Raw genomic sequence first — 27,424 nt, forward strand, 5'->3', positions numbered from 1 at the left:
TATACAGTGAGAAGGCCATGTTTTGTATGGCAGAACAAGTTCAATGTTAACACAAATATAATCTATAACATGTAAATTACGAGCATTGAATGAAAAGTAATGCCTCCACCTTCGTAACTCAACAGATGGCAGTACTGGTATGCAGCAGGTACTGTCTTGTTCAGTAGACTCTCCTCTACAGCTCCATTTGGTGGGAAGCCTTAGCATTGGACGGTTGTGTAGTTAAAGTGCGAAGTATGGAACCCTGCGCAGACGGTCAATCAGTGCAACTTAAGCAACGTGCAGTCATTGTATTCTTGACAGCAGGTGTCACCTCAAAGGAGATTCATCAGAGAATGCAAGCTGTCTACGGTTATTGTGTTGTAGTGAGTACTGTGCGTCGTTGGGTGAGTAAGTTTAAAGATGTTGAGGTGGGAACATCTGACTTGTGCGACAAAGAGTTGGATGTCCTGTGAGAGCAACCACCAAGATTCACAAGCAAAAGGTTGACAGATTGATTCAGGACGATCATCGTATCACTCAGAGAGAAATTTCAAGCATAATCGGCATTTCACATGAATGTGTGGATCACATTATTGCTTTGCTTGGCTATTGGAAGATCTGTGCACGATGGGTACTATGAGAGGCTGGTTGCAGAAACAGAGTGTCAACTTCTTCCATGACGGCTTCAGAAAAATTGTTCATCATTGGCAGAAATGTATCCAGTTGTCTAGTGATTATGTGGAAAAGTGAATAGTGGTAGTTAAAGAGCACATTCTAAGGATTACTTCTGCATTTGACTTATTAAAATGTTCTCATCCAAACCCAAATAAAGAAGGTGGGGGCATTACTTTTCATTCAACCCTTATACATTCAAATTTTTATTATTTCAAGCATCTTTCTACTGTTGTCTACTTCATAATGAGCAACTGCAGAAAGAGGAGCAAAGATGAACTCATCATTGTCTCTGTGTCTCTTGCCATTTTGCCCCTCCCTGTCTTTCATCCTATAGATGTGATGTAAACAATCTGCAGCACCCAGGAGGGAAAGGACATTTTTAAGTACATTTTACTTCTAGGGATGTGGGGAAATCTTTGCCACATTTTGGTCTCATTTGGACCATTATAGAACCAGGATAGGTCTTTCTCAAAAACCTTTGGTCACTTTCTGTTGTTAACAGTTTTTTCCTGGGTCTAAAAAGGACCACCCTCTACTCCAACCCAATTACATGCATAATGCCCCTGGAATCTTATAGGACATTTGGGGTAAAAAAAATCTCCCAGGTTGTGTGTGGAAAGACACTGTACAGCCTTTTAAGGTCTCCTGAGGAGTTAATATAGCCTCTAGCCTCCCAATTGCCCACCCTTGCGATAGATATTACGGAACTATGAAAACTAAACTAATACTTTTGTATGTCCTATACTAGTATGACAAAAATCTAATCTAGGAATCTTCATATATGTATAATATATGTGTTCATTCTTGGGAGTTGGATTGGAAATTTCAGTCTGGTACATGGATCAATCCTGTGGGAGAGAAATATTGGTATTCTTTGTCTTGATCACAAGGAAAAAAGAGGGATATTTTCATTTTAAATAATTTTTACAACCCTTTCTTTAGCTTTTATTTTTCTTGCCACTGATCTCAATAGGACGATAGGTCATATTCATATCTTCACATTCAGTCTCTCTTACCATGTCTGTTGGCTCATCTAATTTTTGTTCCAAAAATGGAATGACAATAAAGCATTTTCTCATAGAAGTAAGGCATGTGTGAAGTCTCCCTCTGGAAGGTCATTTCTCTCTCTCTGCCTCAGAGAGGAAGACCTGAAAAATTATGTATCCCCAGAATGTCCTTTCAGAAAACAATGAATTGTGCCAGAGATTAATATCTTTGTATGATCTTAAAAACAATTTGACATGCAAATGTTACCTTTCTACTCCTCAAAACAGACGATTATGAATAATTGGAATTTTGACTAATTTTTAGCATGAGAAGCAGGATTAAAAGGTGTATTTGCTCATGCTCTGCCTGAGCCAATGAAATATTTTAGATACCTGTAGTTCATAAAGAAGATATGCTCTATGAGTACGTACAGCTGGCTCCTCACATGTATGAAGTCCACCATCTAAGGCTTGAGTGGTTGCTGTAGTTATCATTATTATGTTTATTTTTACCCTGCTTTCTGCCTACACAAAGAAAACTCAAAGCAGCTTGAAGATGTTCGATCTGCAAAAAAACCCAAAAAGCATATTTTGATTCTTCCATTGAATATAAGAGACACCATTTTATTACACCATTGCAGATAATGGGACTTGAGCATCCACAGATTTTAGTACTAGAACTAAGCAACAGCAGATATCTAGGATCCACTGTATTCATAGAATCAAGGAGCAGGAAGAGACCGCAAGGGCCATATATTGAACCCGATTCTGCCAATCAAAGCACTCCTGACAGATGGCCATTCAGCCTCTGCTTAAAAACTCCAGAGAAGGAAACTCCACCAAGCTCCAAGGCAGCATATTCCACTGCCAAATAGTTCTTATGGTCAGGAACTTCTTCCTAATATTTAGGTGGATTTTCTTTCCCTGCAATTTGAATCCATTGCTCCATGTCCTTATCTACAGAGCAGCAGAAAACAAGCTTGCCTTCTCCTCAATGTGACATCCTTAGAAATATTTAAACATAGCTAGCATGTACCCTCAGTCACCTTTTCTAAACAAACTAAACATACCCAGATAACATGTACAAAACCACCAGCACAATCTATCCCCTAACAGATACAACTGTCACACATTTAATCAGATTTTATTTCACACATGACTTAAAAGTGGTGTGAACTGGCAACATTTCAAGCAAACCTCCTTCTGCTGAAAGAAGCTTCATAGCAGAAGGTACTTTAGGTTTTCACTTGATCTGGAACAGAGAGTCCTCGTCTTCAGCTCTTGTAGTTACGGAGCTACATCCTTCAAATTGAAAGACAAAGTAGGAGGAAATTCCACCAAATACAGCCATTTTGGCTCCTAATATCCAGACACACAGGAAAGCAAGTCCTCATTAAGAATTTTGTGTAATGTTAGGAAACCGACTTAGTAATTTGTTGACTTGTTTAGGAGTAAGATTTCCTGTTAAACCAATGGATTCTTGGCGAATTTTCTCCTTGCGTTCTGCCTAAAAAAGAATGCAAATAAAATACTTTTACTTCTTTAAATACAAAAACCATCATTATTTCCAATGACAGAAGCATCAGCATCTGAACACTTAGAAATGGCGACAACGGGCTGAGTCAGCATAGTAAGAAACAAAAATATATTCTTTTTCTTTGAAACAGTTAAAATAAACCATGATCAATATCACTGTTTATTTCTAGGGACAGACGGATTGTATATGCTCAAGTTATCATGCAAGTGTACTTAGCTGTACACTGTGTCTAGTCAGTTTCCTGTTGATATCTGTTTCTTCACCAGGAACAAGGGAGGATAATATTTTTCTAAGAATAAAATAACTGACAAAACAGAACGTTTGACACGATGACTATGAAGTATGTGTGTTATATATAAACAACTTTAATTGGGTGCAAATAAACTGATATTACCCTTGAACCCTAAGAAAAAATAATGAATGGTACACAATAACTATTCTGTGGTCTACTGTTTTGACAACTGTCTGCTTCCCTAAACATATTAATGTTTACTTCTATAATTTAATGGCACAAAGGTCATGGTCACAAACTAGCTGGATACAAAGAAAAGCATACTACTCAATGTAAACAGAGCAAGAACACAGATGGTGACAGCTATTGCAGTTAATGGCTACATCTTTGCCATGCTTGTTTTCCTGTCAGAGAATCTGCTGTGCTGTATCTGCAGCAAGTGCAAGTTATTCTGCAGATGACACAGTAGCTGCTCTGTTGGAGAAGATGTAGTACAATGTATCTTTGCTCTTCAACTTGTCAGGGAGGATGAAGGTTTTCAGTAAAGAGTGGAGCAGATTCTCCTAGAAGAGCAAGAAATGCCTCCAGGGAGGACAATTCCTACACACAAGTGGAAAATACTTGTAGTAATATGACAAGCAGTAACTGTAGAATTAAAATATGAGGACTTCCTAATGTGCTCTAATATAGCAATGATTAATGATGACGCATAGTGACATTGCACACTCCAATTATCTATGGAACCTAGTTTTATGGTGCTTAAGGAAAGGTACATTAAAATGCGATTACTTCTGCCTTCGCTGCACAGTCATAGAACGTCTGGATCTCCTGGGCACAAGCTGTGTCACTGAACTCGTTCTGTTTCCAACAGGCCATCATTAAGGACATCTCTGTGATACATGTTGCCTCTGTAGAAGAAAGGAAACATATTATTTACAGGTCGTTCAGAATATCAACAAATCTACTGCACAATAACCCCATGTAACTAGGAAGAAGATAAAGACAGGCGTGTTTAGCATGCCTGCCATTTCAAGTTTATATATACTGTAATTTTTTTTGTCCCAACAGCACAAATCTCAACTTTCAGTGCCTTGTAACATGTCTGCCTCACATTAAACTATAATTAAGCATGTTAAACCATGGTTTGATGCAACGTTTTCATTTCACAAAATATGCTTTGTAATCAAACCAAAATAATTTACAAATCCATTTACTGTGCCACCTATGGTTTTTGCCTGACACCAAATGGACAAAGCACAGTTACAGGTGTTGCTCCATTTCCATATGACAAGACTTCTAAGCAAGCAAAAAAAAAAAAAACTGCTGTTTACTTATTTTTAAGAACTTTAACCATGATTTTGATTTCTGTTTCTAATTTGCACAAGTATTGATTTGTAACAATAACCAACATGAATCCCCTTGTTTTCAGCAGTATTGCTATTGTCGTTCTTCAACTGTAAGACACCAATGATTGTAAGACTGCCCTAATTTCGGTACCATCACCATCAACAAAAATACATAACAAACACCTGCAATTCTAAGACACACCACATTTTAGATATGTTCATATAGGAAAAGGAAGTCATAGAATGGAAAAAAAATACAGTAATGTTCTGCATATAGTACGTCCCTTGCACCAAGGAAAGGCATGTTCTGATCTTAAATAAGAGAATAAAATTTCAAATAAACTCAATTCACACTGAAGGTCAATTAATCTATTATGTTCTGTTCATATTTTGATTTATATAGAATTTATTTGCAACCCACAAAAAGCAGTATGGAAAAAGATATATGAACAAAGAGGGAAGAGTGGGAAGCCACAAGAGCTAAACAAAAGACAGCCCAGAATACTTGACAAACAATATGCAGTAGACTCTTAATAAACTGGAACTTGAGCAACCAGAACTCTCAAACTGTTGGAAATAGCAACCTTCTTCAAGTCTTTGCTAGCAATCTGTTTGTCTATGACCTTGTTGCTTACTGTTTCCTGTATGTATGTTCTGGTATGCAGCTTTCTTTACTCTATGGTTTCTGAGAAGTTATAGCCGACTACTACAGACTATACACTCTTTCTTTTGACTATATGATCTGTTGATAGCTGCTTTTTTGTAAGAGATGTCCTGGTTGGATGCCACAGAGAATTATCTCAAACATATCTGAAACTGGACTGATAAGTTTTGTACCTGTGTATGCTGAATGCATGAAGTTTGTGAGTAAAACAAATATGCTATTTTTATCCAAGTCTACTTCATTTTTGTCTCTTGAGTACATGATATAAAACAAGTTATTTTATGGGAGAGTACCGTATATATTTTGGGAACTGAAAAACACTTTCAAAGCTCTGCTGTTTTTATGCACTGGCAAATCTCTGTTTTCTTAAAAGATGAGAGATAACAGATTATTCAGTCTAACAACTGAAAACCATTGCCTATCATTATTATATCTGGTTGTATACCTGATTTGGGAGAACTTTTGTGTATTTTATATGTTCTGTTTTGCATTTTTATTGCCATGTAAGCCATCCCAAGTCCCCTTTTGTGAGATATAAATAAAGTTGTTGCTTGTTGTTGTTGTTGTTGTTGTTGTTGTTGTTGTTGTTGTTGTTATTATTATTATTATTATTAGATTCTATTCTAAAGGGTTTTTGGCTCTTCTCTGAAAGGTCATGCTTTTTTAAAAGCATAGTCTCTAAAAGGTATTTTTCCAAAATGTTATAAATGCCATTTTCCAAAACAAACGACTTTATATAAAAATGAAAATACATGTGTAACACCCTAAAACTGTGAGGGGCCGGGCTGTGGCGCAGGCTGTTGAGCAGCTGCAATAAATCACTCTGACCATGAGTTCATGAGTTCGAGGCCAGCCCGTGGCGGGGTGAGCACCCGTCAATTAAAAATAAAAAATAGCCCCTAGCAACCCGAAAGATAGTTGCATCTATCAAGTAGGAAATAAGGTACCACTTATAAAAAAAAAAGTGGGGAGGCAAGTTTAACTAATTTACGACTTGGAATGAGGAAGTGCCGTCAGAGTGGATGATGAAGCAGAGTCTATGGTATGGTACACTATGTGGTATATTATTAGTTAAATCTATTTCAATAGTAACTTTCAAACAACTGGAAACTACATTTCTCCAGCATCTACTAATTCCTATCGATGTCAGTTAACTGATAGTCTATTGTACCTCCAAACTTATTTCAATCAATATGCTTTAAAAAAAGAAGTAAACAGGAAAGGGTCTCAGAAGCCTGTACAAAGTTTTGATCCTCCAAGTGGTTTCATACAGACAAAATCGTTGAAAATAAACAGACACAACTGCAGGAAACACCAGCTTTTTTCTACCAGCCAGAAAAAATATTTACTATAGTCAGCATATGGTTTTCCCCTTTATTCCAGTTTTACAAATACTGAGGGAACAATTGACATTTTTACTGTGTTCCTACTGAGGAATTTATTCCCCCTGGCTATTGGCCATAGACAAAGTTTGGCCTCAGGAGTACCGTACAAGGTAAATTATTCAAACAAACGTTCCTATTTCAACAGCATGAATGCATGTGAGTGCACATGTATGTCTGTCTGCCAAATTTTTAATGACTGAGATAGCAAAGAAAATACTGTTGCAAAACCTTAATTCATCTAAGAATGTATAAATAATATTAATTACAATTGAACGTAACTCAAACTAGTTAGTACAATGGATAATCATCATCATCATCATTACCTTTATTTGTATCCCACCACCATCTCCCCGGAGGGATTCAGGGTGGTTCATAGGATGCACTCAACAGTGCAACACAATACAAATACAATAAAATACAGAAAGGTAAAATTAATCACAATAAAATAACCCCATTATACACATTCCAGCAGTTGCTACTCTCTTATGACAGGTAAAAAGTTAAAGTAACTAGATAGTGTATTGAGAAAAGCATCTATATTTGTACTTTTCTAGAGGTTTTGAGGCGAGAGACTGGATGGCCATCTGTTGGGAATACTTCAATTGCGTGCTTCTGCATGGAAGGTTGGACTGGATGGTCACTGAGGTTTCTTCCAAATCTTTCTTTCTATGATTCTGTGATAACTGATACCTCCTATTAAACAGCCAATGAGCCAATGATTGCCCAACTCCCATCTCTGTTACTCAGGCAAGAAAACAGACACCAAATCGACTACATAAACACGCCTTTCAACTAGGGCAAGATTCCTGCCAAAGCTACTCCAGCTCTAGAAACATTCCCTTTGCAGCTCTGTGTAGGCACAAACCTTGTTTGTAGAAGACAGAGAAACAAAAACGTTCCATGTACTCTAAGTGATATTCTCCTTAAGCAGTTCAAAAGCTGTAGCCAGTTGTTTATCATTACATTTTTGTTACTGTTCAAGCACACCCTATTTACCAATTTGAGCAAATATGAACAAGATCATATTGGAAAGTTACAGACAATCTACTCCTGGGCATATGAGCTGCATCCATTACTCTGTGCTTTGTTTTTCTGATGGAATAGACTTAGTGCAAGCAAGAAAATCTATTTTTGCATTACTTTAAAAGTTAAGTCATTCCACTCTTGGAACTAGGTACATCCTCCATTTTCTGTCAAGATGACTGCACCATTGTCAGGAAAGTAATTAAGATTAAGAAGACAACAAGGGATGTATATTTTGCATTCATGAAAGACAGCCATAGAAAGATCAAACAAGTTTTTGATACTTTCAAAATCTGTCAGACTTATATTCATGAATTATAATGCACAAACTTGTCCTCAGCTGGCAAATACATTTACAAATCTGGCAGATGTACAAAGATAAAAATGCTTGACTGCTTAGTATTCGAACCGTTTGTTCTCATTGTTTTCCATTGCACTTGTTGCATATTGTGCTCATTGAGAATGTTTGGCCATCTGTGTGCAGGGAGTCCCAGGTTCATCTTGGTGAAAAGGACAAAAGCCACAAGGCTGAGATTATCTCCTGAACAGTTGGAGGCTGCCACATGGGGCTTAACTCTCCAAGGTTCAGATAAGGCAATTGTAATTGTATTATATTGATCATAATTTGTAAGTAGACTTGAGTCCTGCTTTTAAGTAAGTTATGATTACAGACAGTTACAAACATCCAACTTACAAATGGCTCATAATTAAGAACGGGGGTGAGACAACAGGAGTCAGAGAAATCTACCTCTAGGAAGAAAAATTCACTCCCGGAAGAGTAATCATGGGAAAAGGTGTCTCCACTAAAGCTTTCTCACCAGTCCATGTTTCCACAACAAGCTATTTTTTTTAAAATTCACTTATCACAGGGACAGAAATTAAGGTGAAATCTTCTGAACAGTTGTACAGATAGCAAAACAAACTCTACAGGGGTGTTAACCCTTCCCTATGCTATCCAAAGCTAAACAAACAATGTGTCATAAAGTCTCTTTACCATTTTAAATGCTAAAGAAACTTTATGGACACCCTGTATATATATTTGGTTGGAGTTACATTTAAAAATGTACCTGTTCCAACTTACATACAAATTCAGCTTAAGAACTGCCATGCAGGAAAAGCACAACTAAAGCATCATTGACATATAGCCATGTTTAAAAGCCTCCAAAGAAGGAGCTTCCATCACACTCTGAGGCCCCTTCCACACAGCTGTATAAAATCCACATTGAACTGGATTATATGGCAGTGTGGACTCAGATAACTCAGTTCAAATAAGATATTGTGCATTACCTGCCCTGATATTCTGGGTTATATGGCTGAGTGGGACGGCCCTGAGGCAGAGGCAGCAAAAAGTAGGTGCTAGAAAGCTGACTGGTACAACCAGATACAGTGAAGACACCTGCCCTTATGCTTCACTACTCTGCTGCTGAATACACATGCCCAGTATGGAATACATCTCACTACATTAAAACAGTGGATGTGGCTCTTAATGAGATGTCTACAGCCTGCACGGTTGGAGAAATTATACTGTTTAGCCAGTATTGCACCACCTGACATCCATTGGGAAGTAGCCGCCAATAATGAAAGGACTAAGGCATTGGCATATCTGGCCCATCCTCTGTTCGGATATCAGCCAGCATGCCAACATCTTAAATCAAGAAACAGCTTTCTAAGATTTACAGAGATACTTGCAGCAAGCGAGAGTCCAGAAGTGGCAGGCTAGAACCCAGAACCTCAATACGTGGCTGATACCGCTTGAGAAACTCCCTCATGGGCACACAGAAGACTAGGCAACTTGGAAGGCACTGAACAGACTGCGATCTGGTACCATGAGATGCAGAAATGGAGCTTCAAAGTGGAGTCCACAACATGTGAGTGTGGAGAAAACGACAGACCACTGACTAATGCCACATGCACAATGGAGGACCTTCTTACAGTGACACCAGAGGCACTTGAAATGGCTAGTTTCTGGTCAAAGGAAATGTAGTATAATCCCAAGTGATTTTTTTTTAAAAAAAACTCTTGTTTGTGGTTTTTTATACATTATAACTGTATCAATTCATTTCTGACACGATAAATAAATAGCAAGTATGCCCATGAGATATAGAGAGTGGAAACTGCCACTGTCCTTTTACAATGTCACTTCTACAAGGATATTCAATCTGTTTTTATTACTCCCATTGTACAGATGACTCCTGGCAGATATGAAGAATATTATCTAAAACTTCTTATAGAGCAAGCATGGGCAAACTCCCGGTGTTTTGGACTTCAACTCCCACAATTCCTACCAGAAGACAGAGAGAGCCAAAGAGGGCCAAAGTTTGCCCATGTCTGTTATAAAGGATAAGGAACTTTGGAACTCCCGCCGCAGGGAGATTAGACAAGCCCCCACTCTGTCCAACTTTCGCAAGGAGCTGAAAACCCGGATGTTTCAGCAAGCATTCAAGAATAATTCACCCCATTTATAATGCCCAGTCCCTTGTTAGTCAGATAAAACTCTGCTCCCTTTATCCCGCTCAATGCCCGGCATTGTAATTTGCTATAATTTCCCATGCCTAGTCCTTTTTGATAGTCTGGTCATGCCCATTTTAGTATCCATGGTTCTTGGATTTTGAGCATTCTTTGGGTGGAGTTTTAATGCTAAAGTTTTATACTTTCATGCTTATTTAACTTTGCTTTAACTGGACAATTGTTCTATCTGACCATGTTTTAATTTCAACTGTGTTTCTGTTTTGATGGATTGTTTGTTTATTGTCTTAGGGAAATTTGGTCTCATGTAAGTCGCCACAAGTTCCTTTGAGGAGATGGTGGTGGAGTATAAGAATAAAGTTATTATTATTAAGAACCCATCAATCACTTATAGAGTGGCTCAATTTTGTTGTGGTTGCTATAAAAATAAGGAAGCAATTCGTGGATAATTTTAGCGGATAAAGTTTTAGCCTATTCACTTTATTATCCATACCCACAGATTTTATAAGCATCATATATAGCAGGTTATATACTTCAAGATTACATCATGGAAAAACAAATATAAAGATATTAATGGATATCCTAGGAATAATGGGAAAAACCAATAGCCAAGGTAAAGGGAAATAGAAAATATAAGGAACTGAACCAGCCTATCCTTATGACCACACAAATAGAATGAACGTAGAATGTGGTCTGACATGGTGGTTGTTAGAGTGGTCCAGCATTTCTGTGTTCTCAAATAATATGCTGTGTCCAGGTTGGTTCATCAAGTGCTTTGCTATGGCTGACTTCAAAGGATTCCCCCAGGCAGGAAGCAGCCAGGCTTTGAAGCTAAAAGGCCATTCAATGTTAATCAAAGTGGTCAATTGCAACATCAAGGGAACCACTGATCACATAGGTAAGTGATGAAGAAACACAACCTACAAACTATCCGCAGACCCACCAAGAAAAGCCAACAAATACTATGTTCAGCAAAGGACAAGAGGGATCCTCTCACCTCTGCAGGAGTCTACCGTATACCCATGCAGCTGTGGACAAGTCTACATAGGGACCACCAAATGCAACATTGCCCAAACATGAATCAAGGAACATGAAAGGCACTGCAGACCAACTCAACCAGAGAAGTCAGCCATAGCAGAGCACTTGATAAACCAACCTGGACACAGCATATTATTTGAGAACACAGAAACGCTGAACCAGTCTAACAACCGCCATGTCAGACTACACAGAGAAGCCATTGAAATCCACAAGCATGTGGACAATTTCAACAGAAAGGAGAGAAGCATGAAAATGAACAAAATCTGGCTACCAGTATTTTAAAAAAATCTAAAATCAGGACAGTAAATAAAGAACAATACTCTTTATTCCAGACAGGGGAATTCCAGATAGGAATCAATCAGGGCCAGCTAACACCTCCAGTCTGTCACTGGAGGCAGTGACAGACTTTATATTTCTAGGCACGAAGATCACTGCAGATGCAGACTGTAGCCAGGAAATCAGAAGACGTTTACTTCTTGAGAGGAGAGCAATGGCCAACCTTGGCAAAATAGTGAAGAGCAGAGACATCACACTGGCAATGAAGGTCCACATAGTCAAAGCAATGGTATTCCCCATAGTAATCTATGGATGCGAGACCTGGACCATAAGGAAGGCTGAGCGAAGGAAGATAGACGCTTTTGAACTCTGGTGCTGGAGGAAAATCCTGAGAGTGCCTTGGACCGCAAGAAGATCCAACCAGTCCATCCATAGAATCATAGAATAGTAGAGTTGGAAGAGACCACATGGGCCATCCAATCCAACCCCCTGCTAAGAAGCAGGAAATCCTCCAGGAAATAATGCCCGGCTGCTCACTGGAGGGAAGGATATTAGAGGCAAAGCTGAAGTATTTTGGCCACATCATGAGGAGTCAGGAAAGATTGGAAAGATCACGATGCTGGGGAAAATGGAAGGAAAAAAGAAGAGAGGCCAACCAAGGGCAAGATGGACGGACGGTATCCTTGAAGTGACTGGCTTGACCTTGAAGGAAGTGGGGGCGGTGACAGCCGACAGGGAGCTTTGGCGTGGACTGGTCCATGAGGTCACGAAGAGTCGGAGACGACTAAACAACTGAGCAGCAAACCTACCAACAAAGGATTCCCCTAGGCAGTAATCAGCCAGTAAGCTGCCAGGCTATTCAATGCTAATCAAGCTGGCCAAGTGCAACATTCACATTTGCCTCAGGCAGACAAGAGTTCTTTCTCCTACCCTGGACATTCCACAGATTTATAAACTTCACTGACTTAGATTCCAATATACCTCACAACCTCTGAGGATGCCTGTCACAGATGTGGGCGAAACGTCAGGAGAGAATGCTACTGGAACATAGTCACACAGTCCGGAAAACTCATAGCAACCCAGTATTTCTGGCTATGAAAGCCTTCGACAACACAATAGTCATCCATTCATGTCCAACTAGGGACTCAAACCTTGTTCTCCACTCAGTACTCTGGCCCAACACCCAAACTACGGGCCTCAGTATAACAGCAGCAGTCAATAAGCGAGGGAGAGAGGCTGGCTGGAGGCCTCTATTGGTCTCTTTCCTCTCCTTGCCACACTCAGTGAGCCTGGTAGTCCCCGAGGCGCCGCAGACCTGCGGTGGGCCCAAGCGGGAGAGAAGCGAGGCCTACCTCCCTGCCTCAGTCGCCGGTTGGAGACACGGTTGGCCAGCACCAGAGGCCGAGGGAGTTTCTTCGCTGCCGCCTTCCCCCGGGCCTTGTTCAGCTGGGCCAAGGCGCCCAAATAGGAAGGGATGGGAGGCCGGGAGGCCGCCATATCGGAGCTTTCGGGGTATCCAGGGAAAGCCGGAAAGCAGGCCCAGTGCCGGAAAGGCGCCACCGCATTACGCCAGTGTCGCAAAGAAGGTCCTTTTGGGTTCTGTTAACTCTATGCAGGGCATGGGCAAACTTGGGCCTTGCAGGTGTTTTGGACTTTTAACTCCCACAATTCCTGGTCTCAGACCTCTTCCTTTCTCCCCTCAACCGCTTAGCGGCTGAAGAGGAAAAACAAGGGGCATGAGACCAGAAGTTGTGGGCGTTGAAGTCCAAAACACCTGGAGGGCCCAAGTTTGCCCATGCCTGCTCTATGCAGACAGACAGAGGGAGCGAGCAAGGAATTAGCTGTGCTGGGTTGTTGTATGTCTTTCGTGCTGTGTGGCCATGTTCCAGAAGTATTCTCTCCTGACGTTTCGCCCACATCTATGGCAGGCATCCTCAGAGGTTGTGAGGTATGGATCCATACCTCACAACCTCTGAGGATGCCTGCCATAGATGTGGGCAAAACGTCAGGAGAGAATGCTTCTGGAACATGCCACACAGCCCGAAAGACATACAACAACCCTGTGATCCCGGCCATGAAAGCCTTCAACAACAAATTAGCTGTGCTGTCACCACCAGTTCTACATAATAAATGGAATTTGATTTGCTGTTGTGTTTTTTGAGACAGTCACCTATGCTGGCCCTAACTTACTGCTTCATCATCTGCTCTAGACCTTTTTAAGTGCAGTTGTTATATTTTAATCCGTTTTTACCACAGTATTTCTTTTTAAAACTTTTTTTAAAATACAGCATTCCCTCACTACTTCGCGGTTCACTTTTTGCGGATTCGCTATTTTGCGGTTTTTCAAAAAACTCTAAAAGACTGTTATAAAGCATAAAAAATTACAATTCACAGCCTAAGGAAGGGAGGAAGGAGAAGCCGAAGGGAGAGAAAAGGAGCCCAAGCAGCAACAGGAGGAGAAGGAGGCGATTTATCAACACACGATTGGTTGATAAAGACTTCAAATAGTGTAAAACTACTAAAATAATGTATAAATATTAAAATAAATATAGTGTCCCTACTTTGCGGATTTTCACTTATTGTGGGTGGTCCTGGAACCTAACCCCAGCAATAAGTGAAGGAACATTGTACTGTGCTTTTAAAGCAACAACACAAAACTTTATTTATATCCTGCCCAATCTCCCCTGGAGACTCAGGGCAGCTCACAGGCATAAATGGCAAATATTCAATGTCTTGCACTGTGATAAGTAGTACAATTTAAATAAAATATAATGTAAATAATATAAAACAAATAGTTATAAAAGCCATCATAACTATCCTATAGATAAAGGTAGAAGCTTTCTCCTGACATTAAGACTAGTCATGTCTGATTCTGGGGGTTGGTGCTCATCTCCTTTTCTAAGCCGAAGAGCCGGCGTTGTCCGTAGACACCTCCAAGGTCATGTGGCTGGTATGACTGCATGTCGTTACCTTCCCACCGGAGTGATACCTATTGATCTACTCACATTGGCATGTTTTTGAACTGCTAGGTTGGCAGACGCTGGGGCTAACAGCGGGAGCTCAACTTGCTCTCCGGATTCGAACCATCAACCTTTCGGTCAGCAAGTTCAACAACTCAGTGGTTTAACCCACTGCGCCACCGGGGGATATGTTCTATAAAACATATTAAAACAATATCAGTAAAGGGGAAATTTAAAAGCAGTTTCCATAAACTAGTCCTCATTTCATAATGCCATGTGTTCAGTTATTCATTTCACCATATGCTTGGGAACATAGGAAGGTTTTTTGTTGTTTCCTGAAAGAGGGCAGCAATGGGGCTGTTCTGATGTCTTTCAGGAGAGTTCAGGAGCGGTGGAGGGGGCAATTGCAGAGAAGCACACCCTCTCTCTCTCTCCCTCGTCCCCACCAGCCAGGTTTGGGACGGAGGTGGGATCGAGATGAGGACCTCTCCTGATGATCGCAGTGTCCGGGCAGGTTCATATGAGATGTGGTTGGTTAAGTAGTCTAACGTAACTAAAGTGTGGGATTGTTAGGCGCCTTCAATCCCCATGGAGAGAAAGGTATAAATAATAATAATTTTCTGATGTCAATGACAAAGTTGACAAGTCAGTTAAATAAATAAACAAACTTTATTTATACCCCACCACCATCTATCTGTAGGGACTCGGGGTGGCTCGCAAAAGCACTTCAAAGTGCCACTCATTCAATTAACAATACATACGCATAAAAACAATAACATAAAATTACGACCACAAACAAAACAAACGCACACAACATCACATAATAACATTTTAAAATGTATAAAACGCAGTAGTACCTGTGGATAAAACTGGGTATTTTCAATTCATGAACTAAAGTGCTGGAGTAAACAATCATTTCCCACATGTAGCCATTGAAGACTACTCAAAAAGCCAATTTTTTTTAGGCTAAAGAAAAAGGTTTGGACAGTGGGGGTTAACCTAATCTCTCTAGGGAGGGCATTCCAGAGCTGGGAAGCCACCACCAAGAAGGCTCTCTCTCTCTCTCAACTGTATCTGGGACGGTGGTGGGACTGAGAGAAGGGCCTCCCCAGATCTCAGAGCCCACACTGGCTCATAGAAGATGTGGTCTCAAAGAGAGGTTGGATGCGAAGCGTATAGGGATTATATGTAATAACCTGCACTTTGAATTGGGCCCAATTTCATGTCAGTTCTCTTGAAAAGTCTCCTAAGGTGTCTACTTCAAACACTGCAATATTCCAAACCCAATGGCATCATTGACGAAGATATGTTGGTCGTTGGGGCAATGGTTGTTTTTGCCCCTCTTTTTAAACTGAAGGCTGATTCTTTTAGCAAAACATATTACTACAAAGAATGAGTCCTGGAAGGAGAATTCTGAGATCTGCTAAATTATTAACAACTGAGATATAGGCTGAATTTACATCTCTGAACTTGCACAACACATTAATACCTTTCATCAGGCCTCCAGAGCCTGATGAACAGAATACTCAGGTGCATTAAAAACAGCAGTAAGTTTACAAGGTATCTAACATGGACATATTTAAACAAAAATACTTAAATCCAGATTTAACTACTCTCTACACTAGAAGCATAAGAGATTTTTTAAAGATCTAAACTCTGGTAAATGCCATAGCTGTGCCTGAGATATCTAAATAATGGATTATAACATTTAATTTTCCTTCAGTTTTCTTCTAAAGCACTTTAGCCTCATCTCATCGTTTGATTACCCTCATTTATCTAAATAAGCAACTTTAGTGGATGAGATGGGAGGGACCCCCTGCACAAATCTGCTACATGCTGTCTATATTGCTACAAGGAATTTTGGCAGTCACACTATTAAAACAAGCATGAAAATCTTGTTTGTTCTAGTTTGCTGCCAAATTTGGTAACATGGTTTGCTACTAAGTGTTTTTTTCTAGTTTGCTGCCAAAATTGGTAACATGGTTTGCTACTGAATTTCAACAGGGTTGTTTGAGGGATCTGGACTCAAAGAAACAGCCTCAGGACACAAAGAAGCTGTAAGCATTTAAGAACTATGTACACTGTTACTTCTAAAGAAGAGAATCAACAATATCTTGCAGAAATGTACATGTACAAGATTTTGCATTGTACCGTCAACACTTGGTATCTGTTGGGGTTTGGCTCCAAGACCCCTCATGAATTCTAGCATCTGTGGATATTCAAACCCTCTTATATACAATGATATAATAAAATGATGTCCATTATATAAAATGGAAAAAGAAGATCTGGTTTTTGGAATTTTTAAATAGCAGCTTCAAGACATGGATATTTAAATCCATGGGCACACAAGACATTACTTCCAATGCCCTGGGAACAGAACTTCTTGCTTTATGGCTATCATCCAATTGTGGGGATGGGGACTCTGGCTGCAGGAACTCCCATACTGGTCAGTGTTGATGGGATATGCAGACCAAGTAAATACTTTCCTCATCCTGGCTTTATGGCAGTGGGCCAGGGCATTTTTTTCCCTTGTGCCCACCTAGCCGCATTGGCATGTTTCAGTATACAGTAGAGTCTCACTTATCCAACACTCACTTATCCAACGTTCTGGATTATCCAACGCATTTTTGTGGTCAATGTTTTCAATAAATCGTGATATTTTGGTGCTAAATTCGTAAATACAGTAATTACTACATAGCATTACTGTGTATTGAACTACTTTTTCTGTCAAATTTGTTGTATAACATGATGTTTTGGTACTTAGTTTGTAAAATCATAACCTAATTTAATGTTTAATAGGCTTTTCCTTAATCTCTCCTTATTATCCAACATATTCGCTTATCCAACGTTCTGCCGGCCCGTTTACGTTGGATAAGTGAGACTCTACTGTACTTGAAGTGATATAATAGTGCGCTATAAGTGATGTAATTTCCAGCAGTTTATTTGGGTGTTTTGAAAAGTTAATAGGGAGCTTTTGGAGTTGGGAAAGTCTCTGCCCTTAGTTGGTTTTGGCCACATTTAGGGTAGAAAACCATCCAAAATCAAACCTCCAAAATTATTATTTTTAGCAATGTGAAGCTTTTAGAGCCACAAATAAGAACCTAAAACGTGACATGTGGCCCACTGGCTGCATTTTACCCACTGACAAGTAATGGTTTCCAGATAGATTCCCTTAGCCAATCAAGATTTTTTGAACCTCTTGAAATCAGGAAGAAATCTAAGTTTTAGCACTCTCAAGTTTAGAATAATGATCAAATTTATCCATCTTACTAAATGTTCTGAACAACCGATTAGTAGGAAGTATGAACAGTTGGAAAAAAATGAATTACTAGTTTTGTACCCATAAGCGAGGCTTTAATATATTCACAAGAATAAAGAGGCCACACTGTGAATTGGAAAAAAATGCACATATAGGGACAGAAAAATATTTTATTCAACTGAAATGTTTTCATTTGCATTAGCACCAGTTATTATTGTTTATGACATATCAATGTTGAATACTTATGAAAAAGAGAACCATTTAAAATGGCCTTCTATGTCCATTAGGTCCTGTTTAAAGTGATTTCATAAAAATATAAAAATAATACTTCATAAAACATTGTTCAAACAACAAAGTACTAAATGTTTTTCTTTGGCCCAAAGATGGAGTTTCACCATTTGAAGAATTAGCAAATGATGCAATAGCAAAATCTGGTAAAAAATTGAGCCTAAAAAAGTAGTCTCAAAATTAGAACAATATATAAAGGATTCTATCCAAGATGTCCAAGAGCTTCAGTTGCAATACTGGTAAGATTTTGTATATTTTGTTCATCATGATTTTGTTTTCTTGTAAATTGGAATACTGCCATTTTTCTGATTAATTTGAAAATACTTAACTGGTATAAAGTCAGTTTTACTGAGTTCGCTTCATGAATATTTTATGCATGTAATCCCAAAATCTGTCTTGATTTGATTCATTGTGGTGAATCATAGCTGTGAGGGCTTCACCTTGATCAAGACCCTGCCAGTAATCTTCTAACCACATTTCTTTCCAGCTGAAAAATACAAAAAGAAAAATAAGTACAATAGACTTGCATAGCCATCTTTATCCTAGATAGAGAGAAATTGCAAAAGTTTGTACTGTAAGAATATAAAAGTTTGTAACTAAACCAATGTGACAAAGTAAGTGGAACAGGATGCTCACAACACTATCACATTACAGAAAGGTGTCATTCTTCTGTGTATGGGTGCCTTCAAGTTGTCTGTCGAGCTATGGCTATCCCATTAATTTCATGGGGTTTTCTTAGGCAAGGAATATTCAAAAGTGGTTTCGTTAGTTCCTTCCTCTAAAATGTAACCTACAGCACCTGGCATTCTTGATGGTCTCCCATCAAAGTACTAAGGATGACTCTGCATAGCTTCCAAAATCAGACTGGATCTTTAGATATTTTGCTCATCCCTCTGCTTTCTCATTAATACCAGGAAACATCTGCTCAGGTTGTTCAGGATTTCACCAGTCTAGAGCCTCAGTTTAAAAAAGAACCAATAATAAAAGGAAGCAAATCCTCTGCTCAGCACATATGGCTTGACAGGGATGTGACAGAAGGAAGAATTAGAATCCAGAACAACTCCAGAATATCATTTGGGGTTTTTGAAGATTTGTCCTTGTACTCTTGTGTTTACAGCATGGCGTAGTGGTTTAAATGTTGGCCTATGAGTCTGGACAACAGGGTTTGAATCTACACTCAGCTTCAGGCAAATCACTCTCTCTCAGCCTCAGAGGAAGGCAAAGTCAAATCACCCTCTGAACAAATCTTGCCTACCCCCCACCACTCCATGTTAGATTCACTTTAGGGTTGCCATAAGTTGGAAAGCATGTGAAAGTGTACAATAATTTACACAGGTCATGGTTTAAAAGTAATACAGATTTGCAAGAGTAGATCTTCTCTACAGAGATTTTGACTTGCTTGCTGTTGGACGTATGACAATGAGTTCAACTAATATCTTAATGGTTTCATAAAGTAAGATTGCTAGGTAGGCCATGAAAACCCATTTGAAACAAGTCGTATATACCCAAAGCAGTTTATTGAGGAAAATCGTATATCGGAAACACTACTTTGACAAATAAACAGGTCATGGTTTAAAAGTAATACAGATTTGCAAGAGTAGATCTTCTCTACAGAGATTTTGACTTGCTTGCTGTTGGACGTATGACAATGAGTTCAACTAATATCTTAATGGTTTCATAAAGTAAGATTGCTAGGTAGGCCATGAAAACCCATTTGAAACAAGTCGTATATACCCAAAGCAGTTTATTGAGGAAAATCGTATATCGGAAACACTACTTTGACAAATAAACGTCTACTAGCTTCATTTATGGAGCCCCTGATGGTGCAGCGGATTAGCTGAGCTGCTGAACTTGCTAACCAAAAGGTCGGCAGTTTGAATCTGGGGAGTGGGGTGAGCTTCTGTTGTTAGCCCCAGCTTCTGCCAATCTGGCAGTTTGAAAACATGCAAATGTGAGTAGATCGAAGGTAGCGGCGCTCTATGCAGTCATGCCAGCCACATGACCTTGGAGGCGTTTACGGACAATGCCGGCTCTTAGGCTTAGAAATTGAGATGAGCACCAACTCCCAGAGTTGGACACGACTAGGCTTAATATCAGGGGAAAACCTTTACCTTTACCAGCTACCTTTATGAGGAAGCGGATAAGATTATTGAATGGATTATCAGAATTTAACAATTGTCCTTACAACCAAAAACTCCACAATTACTTAAACATTTACTCTGTGCTAGTCTTCATCATGCCTTTTTATCTATGGCCAATAGGCTATTACTTAAATGGAAGACAAACAAAAACCATACATTCCCAAGACAAAAAGCCAAGTTTGTTTCAGTATCTTGAAAAAAAAAAAACACACTGCAGGAATTTCAAAATTACATATATTTTGCTTATAGAATTCCACGAAATCAAAGCAGTATATTAACACTGGCCTTAACAAAAACACAACACTTCAATCAACAACGCCAAATATTAATTTAGGATATTAAGCTATTTTCCTGTGAGAAAACACATTTTCATTTTAAAGATAAAGAAGCGTGTGAAGATTACTTCAGACACATAAAGATTACTGCTAAAGCTGGAAATCCTTTTGATGCCCTGGCTGATCAGCTGAATGAGGAAATGATGTTCCTAAGCATCCTTTACCTGAGTGAAGAGAGGATGGGTTCCTTGCTTTTCCGAGGAGTTCAGGGCAATGACATGCTGGGGAAATGGTGGGGAATGGTTTAGGATCCATATCCAGTGTAAATTTTTCATGTAGTAAAAGAATCTGTTACATTCTAGAGTTTGGAATAATTAAATTGGCCTATCAGAAAATTATTGCAATTAATCTTTAAAACATTTTTGTGGAGAAAATTGCTTACATCTCCTTTGATTTAGATTCCACTGTAAAAGTCAATAGGGACAATCTAAATTAGACAACTGCTTGTTGAGTTTTGACTTTACTCCTTGATAACCTGTTTGATGTGGACAAAGTCTACTGGCAAGTGAGGTCTAATACTCATTTATTTGAGCCCTACTCATTCTCATTTATCAGACTTGCCCATAGGAAGCAGACCAACTAAGCGATAAACATTTCTGTAATAGAGGATTGTATTCCAACTTTTCTAAAAGAATCAGTTATAAAAATGTTATTGAAATGGCTTTTCCTCAAATTACTTTCACTGGACCCTGTTATCCCAGGTCAGGTAATGTTTCATTTTAAAAAGCAAAGGATTGGAGCAAGTAATGGCAGCACAACTGAAGGCTTTCTTGACTGAGACTACCTAGAACCATTTCCTTCTGGGTTCAAATCTGAGATTGAAGAGGATTCGAATGCCATAGTAGATCACTTATGCCAGGAACAGAATAGGAGGAATGTGTTCCTGTTGTTTTGCTGTACTTCTCAGAGGCATATAATGCTATGGTATTCCTTCTGGACTATTTAGCTGATATGGGATACTGGGGACGTTCTGCAGTGGATACAACACTTTTGAACGGAATGCTTCCAGATGATGGTGCTGGGTGACTGCTATTCAGACTCATGGCTGTTTGCTTATGAAGTTTCACACACTGTCCTATGTGCTTTTTAAATATATCTGCATAAGGTTGGGAGGCGGGAAGTCAAGAGTTTTGGCTGTGGATGTCGTCAATATGCTGTTTCTCCCTCTTTTATACCAGATGCATAGGAGCCCGAGGACATCTTGGATCAATGCAGCAAAAGGCTGAATAAGGGTGAACAAATTGAGGCTCAGTGCAGACAAGGCAAAATTTCTATTGGTCAGCAATAATTTAATATGAACAGATGGTGACTATTTATGTGAAAGATCAAGTGGCAAAGACCTGGAACATTTTACACCTCTTCCATTCCTTTCTCATTTCAATTTTTAACACAGTTTTCTAAGATTGTGTGCTTTAGCGATTCTAGATCACTGTGCCTTCTTGTGCTCTGACGTACGTATGTACAATCACTATGGTTATCCCCATTTGAATTTAAGGAAAAATGTCCCCCTGCCCTCAGAATAGTGGCAGCCCTCCTCCCCCGTTCCTTTTTTTACTTTGTCTGAACAATATCCCCAAGTATAGCCTTTTTTCAGCTACTGGAAGAAGAAAGGACAATTCAGACATACTGAGACAGCAAAACCCGACTCTCTATGGCCAATCTCTGATAACTGGGAATGAGAGGAATATACTGATATTCTCGTATCCTGGGTCATATCAATGAGTATTCCACTCATATAGAAATTATACAAATACATAAAAGTTATGGTAATCTCATGAGAGCAGCAGTTTCAACAGCATAATCACAATATTATTACAGAGTGTCAGACAAAAAGAGCTGAGGAACATTGCTTTTTAGGGCACTCATTGCTAAGCTGCGATCCGATCTCAGTTATAACAATCCAGAAAAGAAGCAGGAAAAACACACCCCAAAAATCAATATCACAGAAAATAAAATAAAATAACCTGATTTCTCTAAATATGTATGTCTATTCTCCTTGAGGAACAGAAGCAAACTCAACACATTGACAACTTTCTAATTTACCACACCCTTAAATGTTTACTGCTTATTTCTTTAGAGCAGTGGTTCTCAACCTGGGGCACCCAGATGTTTTTGGCCTTCAACTCACAGAAATCCTAACAGCTGGTAAACTGGCTGGGATTTCTGGGAGTTGTAGGCCAAAAACATGTGGGGACTACAGGTTGAGAACCACTGCTTTAGAGGTTAGACATGAATGAGAGTTCCAGCTCAGAAGTCACGTTAAGAGTCATAAGAATTGGAAGAGACCACAAGAGCCATCCAGTCCAACAGACAATCAAAGCACGCCTGACATATGACCATTTAACCTCTTCTTTAAACTTCCAGGGAAGGAGACTCCACCATGCCTATTCCGCTGCCCAGCAACTCTTTCTAATGTTCAGGTGGAATCTCTTTTCTTGCAATTGGAATCCACTGCTCTGCGCCCTAGTCTTTAGATCATACTATACTGCATAATTTTTGCTTCTTTCTCTCTGTATATATGGACATTTGAAGGTCAGCTGACTTCTTAAAACAGTTGTAATAGATTTCATAAAAATTCTAAATATTACAATTGAGGTTTTGTGTTTCATCAAAATATTCCATAATACAATCATTAAACTGTGACAACACTGGGGTATTTAGCATTATTACAGATTATAACTATAAATAGTACCTGTCTCCAGGAGGAATGTCCTCAATGTTTCCATATCCAGGTGCAGGTGGAGGGCATCCCATGTGCGTGAACTGAGCTATCGTAGGTTCAGGAGCTGGCAGTTTCCCTTTAGTCCTCTTATGGTTTCTTTCTGCTTCAAGTCTGGCATTTTCCCTGTCACAGACAAAGCACTCAAATCCATTCAGATAATTAGGCAGTGTCATGTCATTTACTCCCCATTCACGCTTCGCCATACTATCCAGCAAGAACTGGTTTTTAATACCACCTGGACTCTTGTACTCTAAATATTTCAAGTACTCATCTGGATTCCTATCCAAGAAGTCAATATATTCTGCTAGCTCTTTAGGACTTCCAAAGTCATCAATGAGAATGATGGAATGGTCATCAGGCATCCAGTCTCGCACTGATGGTGAGCCTCGATAGACCGGGACAGCTCCAACGTGCATCGGCCTCCACAGTTTCTCTGTCATGTAATCTTGGCATATGGCATTCTCCATAGCCAGGTGAAACTTGTACTGAGAGATAAGAGCCATGAATTCAGAGTCCTCGGTAGTGGCTGTAGAAGTGTCTCTCAGCCTCATACTGGGAAGCTCCCGATTGTTCAGGCATTTACCATAAGAGTCCACCTACAATGGCAATAATCGTCTTTTTAAAAATTTGGCTTTTGCTCCTTATCCTCAACTAACACAAATATTTTTGCCAGAAATAGTTCCTGGAGTATCTCTTTGCTGAGGAAAAATTGCTTAAAAATAGAAGCAGCAGCTAGAAAAAAACCCAGTGGATTCCATTTTTGTTTCTCTCACCTCATTCTCTCCCACATAACTGATCATCTATCAGTAATAAGAAAATCCACTACATCTTCTCCTACACATACTTTATAAACAGACACCTCCATACATTCAGTCTGTAGTAACAGAAGAAATTAACAATAGAAAAATATAGATAACACTGTTCTCAGCATTCATGCCACAAGACAATCTATATGGTTAAGATAATTCAAGAAAAGTACTACTTTGGGTGAACAAGTAAACTATTGCTTTGGGTGATCAATCTATCTAATCACATATACAGTGTTCCCACACTTATCACTGGGGTTAGGTTCCAGGACCACCCGCAATAAGTGAAAATCCGCGAAGTAGGGGCACTATATTTATTTTAATATTTCTACATTAATTTAGTAGTTATACACTATTTGAAGTCTTTATCGACCAATTGTGTGTTGATAAATCGCCTCCTTCTCGTCCGGTTGCCGCTTGGGCTCCTTTTCTCTCCCTTTGGTTCCTCTTTCCTCCCTTCCTTAGGCTGTAAATTGTAATTTTTATGATTTCTAATAGTCTTTTAGAGTTTATTGAAAACCGCGAAACAGCGAATCAGCGAAAAGTGAACCACGAAGTAGTGAGGGAACACTGTATAGGATATGTGTATGGGAAGGAAACTTTCCAGTAGCATTTGCAAGGCTTTCCCCTACCCATTCTCGAGGTACTATGTTGTGGTGATTCCAGTCATATCTCTCAGCCCCCTTCCACACAGTTGAATAAAATCCCACATTATCTGCTTTGAACTGGAATATATGGCAGTGTGGACTCACTGTAGGACTGTGTTATTAAAAGAGGGGGTAGCAGAACAGAATACAAAAGCTATCCTCACGCACCACCATCTGGAACCTGCCTGAGGGCCCTTCCACACAGCCATATAACTCAGAATATCAAGGCACAAAAATCCCACAATATCTTCTTTGAACTGGGTTATTGGAGTCCACACTGCCATATATTTTAGTTAAAAGCAGATAATGTGGGATTTTATTCAGCTGTGTGGAAGGGGTCCCTGTTCAAAGCAGATATTGTGGGATTTTCTGCCTTGATATTCTGGATGCCCTTCTATGCAGCCCTATATCCCAGAATATCAAGGCAGAAAATCCCACAATATCTGCTTTGAACTGGGTTATCTGGGTCCACACTCAGATAATGTGGGGTTTTCTGCCTTGATATTCTGGGATATAGGGCTGTGTGGAAGGGCGCTGAGTTATATGACTGTGTGGATGGGCCCTCAGGCAGGTTCCAGATGGTGGTGCGTGGGGATAGCTTTTGTATTCTGTTCTGCTACCCCCACTCTTAATAACACAGTCCTACAGCAGAGAGGGGAATAGTTAAAGGTAAAGGTTTCCCTTGACGTTAAGTCCAGTCGTGACCGACTCTGGGGGTTGGTGATCATCTCCATTTCTAAGCCGAAGAGCCGGCGTTGTCTATAGACATCTCCAGGTCATGTGGCCGGCATGACTGCATAGAGTGCCGTTATCTTCCCGCAGAAGCGTTACCTATTGATCTACTCACATTGGCATGTTTTCGAACTGCTAGGTTGGCAGAAGCTGGAGCTAACATCGGCCGCTCACACCGCTCCCGGGGTTTGAACCTGGGACCTTTCGGTCTGCAAGTTCAGCAGCTCAGTGCTTTAACACACTTCGCCATCGGGGGAATAGCATAACAGAATAGAAAAGCTATTATGGGGCAATGTAAAGAGTGGACAGGTAGGCAGTCTAGCGCAGGCATGGGCAAACTCGGGCCCTCCAGATGGTTTGGGCTTCCACTCCCGCCTTTCCTAACAGCCTCAGGCCCCTTCCTTTTCCCTCTCAGTCGCTTACGACTGAGAGGGAAAAGGAAGGGGCCTGAGGCTGTTAGGAAAGGCGGGAGTGGAAGCCCAAACCATCTGGAGGACCCGAGTTTGCCCATGCCTGCGAGCCTTGCGCTCTTCCTCACCTGGATGTACTTCATGAGCTCCTGGGCGAAGCGGTCGCGGTCGGAGGGGACTTGGCAGTGGGATTGGACGTAGAGGAGCGGGGCGAGGCCGGCCTCCCGGAGGCGCTGCTTCTGCTCCAGGCCCAGGGCGGGCGGGCGGCGCAGGTAGTCGAGGTCGGGCAGCCACTGGAGGGTGAGCGGGTAGTGGGACTCGCGCCGAAAGGTGGCGGTGTGGTTGAAGAGGGCCAGGCCGGCGGCGTGCGAGAGCAGGTAGTTGTTCATGGGCGATTCTTCGTGGAAGAGGGCCCAGGTTTGGTGCGGCGCGCGGGGCAGCGGCGCCTCATAGGCCCGGAAGTCGGTGCCATAGAAGAGCAGCGCGCGCGTCCGGCGCAGGCCTCGCGCCCGCCGCCGCTTAGTGCTGAGGCAGGAGCCGCGCGCGCAGTCGATGCGCTGCGTGTCGCCAGGGAAGTGCGGGAAGAGGCTCCCGCTCCACCACAGCAGCACCGGCAGCTCCCCGTCGCTTCGGGGGTCGGCGTTGCCAGGGCCCCGGAAGGAGGGCACCGACGACGCCGCTGCGAAGAGCCCCAGGTGCGGCTCTACGGGACGGAAGAACTCTCCCGGGAGGCCTTCGCCGCCTTCCTCCGGCTCCGTCTCGTTCAAGGCCACGCAGAAGCAGAGGAGGGGCAGGAGGAAAGGCAAAGAAGCCCACCGCGGAGGGCCCATGCTTTCTTCTCAGCTTTCCCGCCGCTTCTACTGCCTCCGACCCAGCAGCCCTTGCGTTGACCTCAGGGCCCAGTCACATCCCTCCTCGTTTCCAGAAAGAGCTGCCCGCATCTCTGCGGAGAGGAGGCATCCCTCTGAAGGGAGCGCATTGGGACCAGGCCCTTCAGCGCAGCCCCCGGGGCCTCCAGTTATTGGTTGCTAGGAGATCAAAGGGGCCCGCCCACAACTATAAGGCTGGCATTTAAAGCAGGCCTCCGCAATCTGTGGGACCTGGCTGACAGTGATGAGTAGCCCCCTTGGCCTCCAAGTATTGGTTTGTAGGAGACCAAAGGGACCCGCCCACAACTCTTTCACGAAGCAGGCTTCCTCAATCTGTGGGACCTGAGTGACAGTGATGCGTAGCCCCTGGGCCTCCAAGTATGGGTTGCTAGGAGACCAAAGGCACCCGCCCACAACTGTAAGGCTGGCATTTAAGCAGGGTTGCTGTGAGTTTTCCGGGCATTTCAGAAGCATTTTTTCCTGACGTTTCGCCTACAGCTGTGGCAGGCATCCTCAGATTGTGAGGTCTGTTGGAAACTAGGCAAATGTGGTTTATATATCTGTGAAATGTCCAGGGTGGGAGAAAGAACTTGTCTGTTGGAGGCAAGGGTGAATGTTGCAATTGCTAACCTTGATTAGCATCGA

General features: G+C 41.0%; 3 protein-coding genes across 9 annotated transcripts in view; all 3 read right to left on the minus strand.

Moving 5' to 3' along the window:
* The window catches only part of LOC100551814 (neurotrypsin), a 54,154-nt gene extending 51,950 nt beyond the window's left edge, over positions 1–2,204 (minus strand). For 2 of the 7 annotated variants that reach the window (XM_062977460.1, XM_062977459.1), the window contains exon 1: positions 2,076–2,204. The gene's annotated coding sequence lies outside the window, so the exon portion shown is untranslated. Of the gene's footprint in view, positions 1–109 lie in introns of all 7 variants that reach the window. The other 5 variants (XM_008114256.3, XM_008114255.3, XM_062977458.1 and 2 more) reach the window with 3 other exon arrangements.
* A 567-nt stretch (positions 2,205–2,771) lies between these two features.
* On the minus strand, positions 2,772–13,154 carry chchd1 (coiled-coil-helix-coiled-coil-helix domain containing 1). The gene is made up of 3 exons (XM_008114253.3): positions 12,963–13,154; positions 4,202–4,320; positions 2,772–3,150 (listed from the first exon to the last, which is right to left on the minus strand). Exons 1-3 carry the CDS (start codon positions 13,105–13,107, stop codon positions 3,037–3,039), a joined length of 378 nt encoding a protein of 125 aa, XP_008112460.2. The 5' UTR covers positions 13,108–13,154; the 3' UTR covers positions 2,772–3,036.
* A 4,827-nt stretch (positions 13,155–17,981) lies between these two features.
* On the minus strand, positions 17,982–27,107 carry fut11 (fucosyltransferase 11). Its single transcript, XM_003223137.4, has 3 exons — positions 26,039–27,107; positions 23,286–23,911; positions 17,982–18,604 (listed from the first exon to the last, which is right to left on the minus strand). The coding sequence occupies exons 1-3, from the start codon at positions 26,738–26,740 to the stop codon at positions 18,463–18,465; spliced, it is 1,470 nt and encodes a 489-aa protein (XP_003223185.2). The 5' UTR covers positions 26,741–27,107; the 3' UTR covers positions 17,982–18,462.
* Between the last annotated feature and the right edge of the window lie 317 nt (positions 27,108–27,424).

The sequence above is a fragment of the Anolis carolinensis genome, chromosome 3 (assembly GCF_035594765.1).
Source record: "Anolis carolinensis isolate JA03-04 chromosome 3, rAnoCar3.1.pri, whole genome shotgun sequence".
In the NCBI taxonomy this organism is placed as follows: domain Eukaryota; kingdom Metazoa; phylum Chordata; class Lepidosauria; order Squamata; family Dactyloidae; genus Anolis; species Anolis carolinensis.

What these genes read in the sequence shown, in the direction of transcription:
- chchd1 (XM_008114253.3), bottom strand. Translation starts at nt 13,107, where the DNA reads ATGGCGGCCTCCCGGCCTCCCATCCCTTCCTATTTGGGCGCCTTGGCC. An exon ending in CCGGCGACTGAGGCAGGGAG is followed by an intron (nt 4,321 to 12,962) that starts GTAGGCCTCGCT and finishes TTTCTTCTACAG; the next exon opens with AGGCAACATGTATCACAGAG. An exon ending in ACTGTGCAGCGAAGGCAGAA is followed by an intron (nt 3,151 to 4,201) that starts GTAATCGCATTT and finishes ATTCTTTTTTAG; the next exon opens with GCAGAACGCAAGGAGAAAAT.
- fut11 (XM_003223137.4), bottom strand. Translation starts at nt 26,740, where the DNA reads ATGGGCCCTCCGCGGTGGGCTTCTTTGCCTTTCCTCCTGCCCCTCCTC. An exon ending in AGCTCATGAAGTACATCCAG is followed by an intron (nt 23,912 to 26,038) that starts GTGAGGAAGAGC and finishes TTGCCATTGTAG; the next exon opens with GTGGACTCTTATGGTAAATG. An exon ending in GACATTCCTCCTGGAGACAG is followed by an intron (nt 18,605 to 23,285) that starts GTACTATTTATA and finishes TGTATTTTTCAG; the next exon opens with CTGGAAAGAAATGTGGTTAG.